This window comes from Pseudochaenichthys georgianus, chromosome 21 (assembly GCF_902827115.2).
Source record: "Pseudochaenichthys georgianus chromosome 21, fPseGeo1.2, whole genome shotgun sequence".
Classification (NCBI taxonomy): Eukaryota; Metazoa; Chordata; class Actinopteri; order Perciformes; family Channichthyidae; genus Pseudochaenichthys; species Pseudochaenichthys georgianus.
The window spans coordinates 29,440,786-29,449,060 of NC_047523.1; the positions used below are offsets into that span (position 1 = coordinate 29,440,786).

At 43.2% G+C, this 8,275-nt stretch overlaps 1 protein-coding gene across 1 annotated transcript; it reads left to right on the forward strand.

Moving 5' to 3' along the window:
- The first annotated feature begins 6,427 nt into the window (after positions 1-6,427).
- On the forward strand, positions 6,428-7,994 carry olig1 (oligodendrocyte transcription factor 1). The gene has a single exon (XM_034110534.1). The coding sequence runs from the start codon at positions 6,703-6,705 to the stop codon at positions 7,459-7,461; it is 759 nt and encodes a 252-aa protein (XP_033966425.1). The 5' UTR covers positions 6,428-6,702; the 3' UTR covers positions 7,462-7,994.
- Positions 7,995-8,275: the final 281 nt, after the last annotated feature.

Consider the following 8,275-nt stretch of genomic DNA (forward strand, 5'->3'; position numbering starts at 1 on the left):
CCTGCTGTAGTTCAATCAGATCGGAGGCTGAATAGAAATGGAGAGTGGAGGCTGCTTCAGTCTGATCTCTCAGGTCTTAGCGAGGATTTTAAAGTGCTGAGAGGCTGTGAGGAGCAGCAGCACAGTGGGAGGTGAATGAGCTGCAGGAGGAGGAGGAGGAGGTTGTGAGGCACAGAGGAGAGAATCTGGGCTGTCTCAAGGGGAGAAGGGGGTTTGTGTGTGTGTGTGTGTGTGTGTGTGTGTGTGATACAGGGTGTATAGGCTGACAGATGTGTCCATCAAGGCCTGAAAGAATCATCTTACATCGACTGCATCCATCTGCCAGCCTGGCGTTGCAAGATTTTGTGAAATCAAAACAATGTCTTGAAATGCAAAAATGATGAACCCCATTCATGAAACAAGTGGGAGGAAAGTTTTGAGGATTTGACTCAAAAACCAAACTTTTCCAATGAAAAACTGAATATTGAGAAAATGTTAACAATAAACTACATCAGACGTCTGAGTTTTAATTAAGCACTTTATAGTTTCACATTTCTCCTTATCTGTGTTTGTTTTTATATTTCAGACATATAAGAAATCATTTGATGTGTTAACTTGGTGTTGAAGATACTTGAAATCAGTCCGTAGTTTAATATAAAAAATGTGTGGTATAAAGAGTGGCTGGTAGTGTTTCGCCAACCCCCAAAGTTGTTTGCCTTGAGCAAAGTTTTCATTTATCCACCGACACCATTAGCACCCACTCATTCGCGGCGTAGCAAATTAGAGAAATTAGCACAGGACACCTTTCCTCTCCAGCAGTGTCTTTCTCTCCACACTCCCCGGTCAGCTGGGACATGTGATCCCTGCAGCGTGTCCTGGTTCTGCCTCTTGAGCGTCCACCGGCTGGCCGAGCGTGAAACGTGTCCAAAGGGAGGCATCCAGGGACGAACCCAACCAGGGAAATTCAGCAAAAAATGTGGGTGAGATTACTTTGTATTTACTAGTGATGTGCATACAGAAAGGCTCAACATATAACTGCAACGACTTCACATCTAACACATTCAAGAGATTGAGCTTCTAGCCTTCAAATCCAGGTCCCAAAGGCCTGTCGGAAAATAGACAAGAAGTATTTTATGCCAACCAGGCATTAAACAAAGAGTGACTGCATCAAGGAACACTTTTCTTTTGCCAAAGACACATTCAACGCTTGTTCCCCTTTCTGCTTCACATTCAGAAGTCCAATTTTCGGGATGTATCCTCATCCATCATACCGCTATCAGCTTTCACTTTAACAGTGACTTTGGTGTTGCTGCACCGCCCTCCATATAGATGGCAATAACCTCTGCAAACCCACCCTTGGCCTTGTACCGCCAATAAAAACCCAAAAGAAACATCTCAACCCGCCCCCTCAACATTTAGACTTTAACTAGGGGTGCTCCTGACCTCCATCGCCCGGTGAGAAGAAGAAGAAGCTCTGTGTTTGACTTTGGACAAGGATTCCTGTGGACGTTTAGTGTCTGTGAATCCATCATTGTCACGGTCAAATAGGATCGGGGGTTTTAAGGATACTTTGTGGGGGACGGGTTAACTAACACTTTCCTATTAGCAACCACCATACAAATCCCTGGTGGCGTTGTTTCAAGAAGAACATCTGCTGTAACAATACACAATCACTTTGGAGTGAAGTTGAAATGGCTGCAACGAATGGAGAGTGCTGTGTTTGACTGTTGCAAAGAAATCAATGTACAACTTTAGAAGACAATCAAGAAAAATAAGTGTTTATAAAGGACTGTCAAATACATTCACATCATGCAGGAATACATCAGACACAACATAACAAGCAAGACAAATCAACGATAAATGCCAAGACAACAAAGTGTCAGAGGAGCACTTAGCAACCCTAAATATGAATGTGGCAAATGTCCATCTGTATTTAAACAAGCGCGACCAACTGAGCGTGTGCAGCTATTGAGAGTGAAGCATTTAGGCTCTCTTTCACAAAGCGCCCGAGGGCTAAAACCTTACACCCCTCCCACCTTCATTATCCCTGCCGCACTATGATCAGCACCAAATGCAGACTATCCCAGGCCAGCGCTCACAAAGCATGCTGGGAAGGACAAAAGCAGACCTTCAGCCGATTGGTTCCACCTTATTAACAGCTTGTAATCTTCTCATGTCTTTGGACAGGCCTCACAGAGCAGGAGTTAGGGCGAATAGACGAGTGTGTCCTCCGTTGCTGCTTTGATGCAGAGCAGCCTTTTCCCCTCTGAAAAGTCCTGCTCTGTTATATTTCCATTGTGGCCGCTGCACCTGTTTGCCCACAGGGACACATGGAGAAATCAGTCACTGGCAACTGTTAATTTCTCATTAGACTCTGCACATTGTAAACAGAAGACAGTTTGGTATGTGAAGACCATAGCAGGTGCACCTCCTTGTTATAGTGGACTTTTATGTCTGTTACTTAATATAATAGGATTGTGTAAGTTGAATTGTTACTTACACTAAATTAATTAGTTGTTTTTTAAGAAAGTCTGATTCAATTTGTTAACGTTTTTGACTTGACTTTTAACAGCAGTTTGATTGGAGTTTTGAATTGGGAAAACAACAACTTGTAAACATAACACATTTTTTGAACATATATTTTTTAAGTTCTACAAATGTCATGAGCCTTGTATACCAGAAGTCTTTTTGTGCTCTTGTCTTGTAGGGTTATTTGCTTAGTTGCATCCTTGTCAATTCAGCGAGTAAATATTTATTTATATTGCACAGATTCTGATTTGTCATTTTATGTTGGTTTTTAAAAGTAGGTTTTCAGGGGCACTGTAAGGCTAGCCAATGTTTAAACAGCAAGTGAGACAGTTGTTGAAAAACAGATGAGGACACAGAAAATAATCGTCCCTATTTTGTGGAGCCTTCTTCAGACATTGTCACCATAAGTCTTCCCGGCGAGGCAGAGACAACACATCGACACACCATCAAGTGACACAAAAGAGCTCAATCAGACACCTGATGTAAATTGACACCATTAAGTCAAGATTGCCTGTGTCTTGAGTTCATTTGTGAAACTGTCTTTATATTATCCAGTGAGGTGGATTGATAATTATACCAATTTGTATTCAATTAAAGAGCCAATAGAGGTTGTTTTGTGTGTGTGTGTGTGTGTGTGTGTGTGTGTGTGTGTGTGTGTGTGTGTGTGTGTGTGTGTGTGTGTGTGTGTGTTTGAACATGGAAACGTCTGCCCTGGTGGTCCAGCAAAGGAAGAATTCAGCTTTATTTTTCTCCTTAAGAAAAACTGAATGTATCAGTAAGATTAAAGGGAGTAAACAATTCTAAGAAAATTGAAAATATTTTGAAATGTAATTTGCAGTGTATATCCTGTTTAGTATGCCAAATTAGTGTCTGATTTGTTCAGTTTTAGTTTTGTATTTATTTATACTAAATCTTACATTTTGTAAAGGTTGTTTTCATTTCCCACAAATTCCACAACATGTTGGAAAAACCTGGAGGTCCAACTTATTTATTTTAAACGTGTACACTTGTACAGCTGAAACATCAGTTGAAACAGTAAGAACATATGTGCTCCATTAAGAATGACTGTTTAAATTGCTAAAAAAATACACAAAAATGAGCCTTATCCCCACTGGAGTTTTTTTTTATTTTAGTGGTGTCACTTTGGGTGTATTTTTCATCCTGTATTGTGGGATAAATTGAGCCAGGAGTTTGGCTGAGGTGTCTTCCTGTTTGTCAGATGCAGGAAACGGCTGCACACAGACGAGGCATTTAGCTCCCAGGTGCAGACCCACCATTGGAGGGCCTTGCCCAGATGGATATTACTCCTTCCACCATAAAGACACTAGTCTTCCCTGCCCTGAAGCCCCCGGTACTCCTGCCCTGGTCCAGCCTCATCAAAAGGAGCCTGGAAGCTGGGAGGCGGATATGCTGGGCTGAACCCCAAATCAAGCTCACTTTTCTTTCCCTTGTAAGATAAAAAAAGTGGGGGAGGTGCGCCTTTCTGGTAGACACCAGCTTCTTTCTTTCTCCTCTTTTCTGACTTCTGTATGCGTGGCTCCTTGCAGGTGTCCTTTTTCTTCTATTGACACTGAAACCAGATCCCTGAATACAGTCAAAACCATCATGGCTTGTTTTCTTTCATTAGTCAGTTTATTACCCCTCATTGTTAGAGAGGCCCTCAGTCAAGAAACAAGGCACGCACACACACACACACACACACACACACACACACACACACACACACACACACACACACACACACACACACACACACACACACACACACACACACACACACACACACACACACACACACACACACACACACACACACACACACACACACACACACACACACACACACACACACACACACACACACACACACACACACACACACACACACACACACACACACACACACACACACACACACACACACACACACACACACACACACACACACACACACACGCACACATTCATCCTGGCTGCCTGCACTCTGTTCCCCTGCAGGTGCGAGGGCCATCCGCCTGCCTCTTTTCATGAGGCCCTCCCTTTCCTGTCCGTCTGCAGCCTTCCATTCAGCTTCAATCACAGCACCAGCCGGACGCCACCGGAGAACTGACAGGGAAGGGAAGCGCCTCCACACACATCTTTCACTTGTTGAACGACAAGAGAAAGAGCGGCTGGGGAGAAAAGAAAGGGTCTTCCTCCTCTGCATCTCCTTCTGCTTTCATCGTAAACAACTTGCTTTCTGTTTGTAACGGTGCTGTCCTTCCCCTCTTCCCCCTGCCTTCCTTTTCTCCCGCTCAGATGGGCTTTACAAGGAAAAGAGGGGGTGGAGGAGTGAAAAGGAGGAAGACGGCAAGGCTCCCTGTGCAACGGAGTGATGCTGAGGTCTTTTTGTGGCTCATGAATGGCACATTTGAGGTGTCCAGCCTTGCTCGGTGCCCCAAGCCAGCTTCACCTGTGGTTGGAGTCAATTGGCCTGTTGTCTGCACGTCTGGAACCGTGCCCAGCTCTCTGCCAGCCAATTTGGTTAGCGTAGCTCCTCAGAACTGAGCAACAATAACCTCCACCTCAAATCCATCAATTAACTACGAGCACACAATGATGTATCCATTCACTGTTTGCCAAAACTGTTCTCTGACACAATTAACACGCATGCTAATACTGATTATACCTGCCCTCTGTCATAAAACAAAGTGCCGATTAGCTTAATGGCATCCAAGTTGTTAAATGGAGAGGTGCATTCCATTAAGCCCACACTGTTGTGCCTTTTGTGAGTGCTTTCAATTAACTTCACACAAAGAGAAACTAAAAGCAATGTTGCTCATGTTGTCAGTTGCTAACAAGAGTCTTCACTGGTGGCTTTTAGGCACAGTGTTGCTTTGAGCCAATGCTAACATCAATGTGCTAATATGCTCACAATGCTAACTCGCTGATCTCTAAGCTAATGTTGGTGTGTTAGAATGCTAACAATGACTAATTAGCACTAATGACAAAGTACAGCTGCACAGCTTTGAAGCAACAGTAAAGGTATCTTATCATGCCAATAACTAGTTAGTTATGACAGTCTATTTCACTATAATACTCTTTTTTTCTTATATACTTTTACTTTAAGTAAAAAACTAGTAAAACTATTTCAAAATTCAATGATCGTCACAAATGGAATTCACAAACGACTGGAAAAAATGATAATTTTGCTTTGATTTTCCAAATGCTTGGTATCGTAGCATTATGAATGTTTTGTCTTTGGTGTAAGATTTTTTGTATTCTGCTTATTAGTAGACTTCATTGTACTGTAGCTTCACCGAGATTTACCAAGATTTAATTCTCTTTTACATGGGTGTCCTGGCAAAGATAGCAACAGTGAAAAGAAAATTTGAAATATAAAATGTACAGTTTAGCCCATAAGACGTTCCTATCTATTGCTCATGTTCAATTTGAGTTTCATTAAAGCCATCTTAAAAGTGAAAGCTCCATTTGGAATAATACAAAATGACAACACAACTTTCAAAAAAAAAATGCATACAAGACAATGTAGATTTAACTGTTAACCACATACAGGATGTTAATTGGGTATTTTAATTTAGCTTATAGTTTTCTTGTGTGTGGTTTAGAAAAAGAGATCCTGATCTCATCATCTGTGGGATTAAGTAAATGATCCACTGATCCCATTTTCATTTTCTTGCCTTAATTAGTCTTAATTTTCACTGGGAGTCTGCTAGTGTTGTAAACCTCTACCCGTTGTTTTTCATTTAACTGTCAAATCAAATAAAAGTCAGACATATACATGTGTATTTCTAAAGAGCACATCATGTGTCTGGGAGGAGTTGAGCTGAGGTGGGGGTATGTGAGGGCAGCATTTAGCTCACTTTTCAACTGTGTGAGCTGTCATTCTCACCACACGCAGCTGTGGAAATGAGATAAAACTGAGCTGCCACTTTAGGAAGCTCTCATTCACTCTCTTGCTCAGCCAGAAACCTCTGAAGCCAAAAGTAAAAACTTTTGGTGACTCTTCATTGTGCTGGATGGCAGCTGTTTTCTGCAGCAGAGGGGAGATCAACAGGTGGAGGAAATGAAGGTTTGATTTTTTTCACTGTGTGGATTTTTAAAGAAGAATTTAAGTGTTTTTGCTTTGACCATTTTTTATTTTTCTCTCAAACTTTATCTTTTGCTGAGGCAGTTTTGAAAGAAGACCAGACTATGAGTGTGCTGTCAAACCCAGGGATCAGGGGGCAGGATCAGTCTCTCCCTCTCTGTGACCCCCGGTCGGTCCAGGACTTACCCCACTGCCCCCCAGGGTTCAGCTCCCGCCTGAATCCTGCCCCAATGCTCGACCTCCAGAGCGGACAAAGACCGCCCAAGCCTCAGAGGGAGCTGAGCCAGGAGGAGCAGCAGGACCTCAGGAGGAAGATCAACAGCAGGGAGAGGAAACGCATGCAGGACTTGAACATCGCCATGGATTCTCTGAGGGAGGTCATGGTGCCGTATGCCTCCTCTCCATCCTCTGCCTCCCCCCCTCACTCCCACCAGGCCGGGGCCCCTCCAGGCCGCAGGCTCTCCAAGATCTCCACCCTGGTTCTGGCCAGGAACTACATCCTCCTCCTGGGGTCTTCTCTGCAGGAGATGCGGCGGCTGCTGGGGGAGGTGAGTGTGGGGATGGGGGTGAACACAGGACCGGTCCCCCGGCTGCTGCTCGCTGGAGGCTGGCCCCTCATCTCTGGCCCCAGTCAGCTCCTCCTCACCCAGGAGTCCCTCCTCACGTCAGCAGCCTCGTCCTCTTCCTCCTCGTTGGCATCTGCTGCTAAATGTCCCCTGATGTCCCCAGGCCACATGGAGGCCTCGCTGGCCCCTGTGCACTGGAGCTCTGCGGGGGCCTCCGGAGGGCCCCTGTGCCCCTGTGGAGTCTGCAGACTACCCAGATTTAACCACTCCAATCCGGTCCCAAGATTTCCAAAGTGACACTTCGGGGTTGAAGTTACTAAATGGACTTGATGACTGTTACCAGTGTGCCACGCTTTTTTATATGAATTGTTATTTCTAACATTTAGAAGATGTCTGTAATAATTGACTGCAATAACTCGCTTTTTAAACCTGATGGATCCATTCTGTATTTGGAAGCCAGTGTCTTTATATGTATAAGTATGTTTATAAGTAAATGTAATAATGCCCGTTTTGTTTGAATTATATATATTTAAATACTTTTTAGGGAAGCAGAGAAACAACTTGCTACTTCTATGCTTATTATTGGAAATGTGAGCTGTCATGACTGAGTGTTTGTTGCGTTTGATTAAAGTGATTTGCCTTTTTTGTTGGAAAACGGTCACAAAAATAGGGGCCTAGAACTAGAGGGGTCCCAAATCAATACATTTTATGAAATAAAAAGTATGACGTATAACAGCAGTGAAAACACATTGTTGATTTCAGATGAGAGATATTTGTGGTTTTGTCTGTGCTTATCTCTCTGGTTTGAAGTAGGCTTGCTTGTATTTTTAGACAGACCCAGCAGGCTCTTGATCCTATAGTATTGTGTATTTAAAAAATACACATATTGTTTTATGTCTGAATATATATGTTAGTTTCCTCATTATGTTCCACAAAATCCATCCATAACACCACATCAGTTTCTCACTAATGTCGTCTCAACTGCATTAAGTTAAATTAAAGAAAAACGAATGCTACAGTATGCCAAACTATCTTGAGAAGTAATGCACTGGCTAAATTGTATTCTGTGCCATTTCACGTTCATTGGTTCTTCACTGCTGACGAGGTGCTG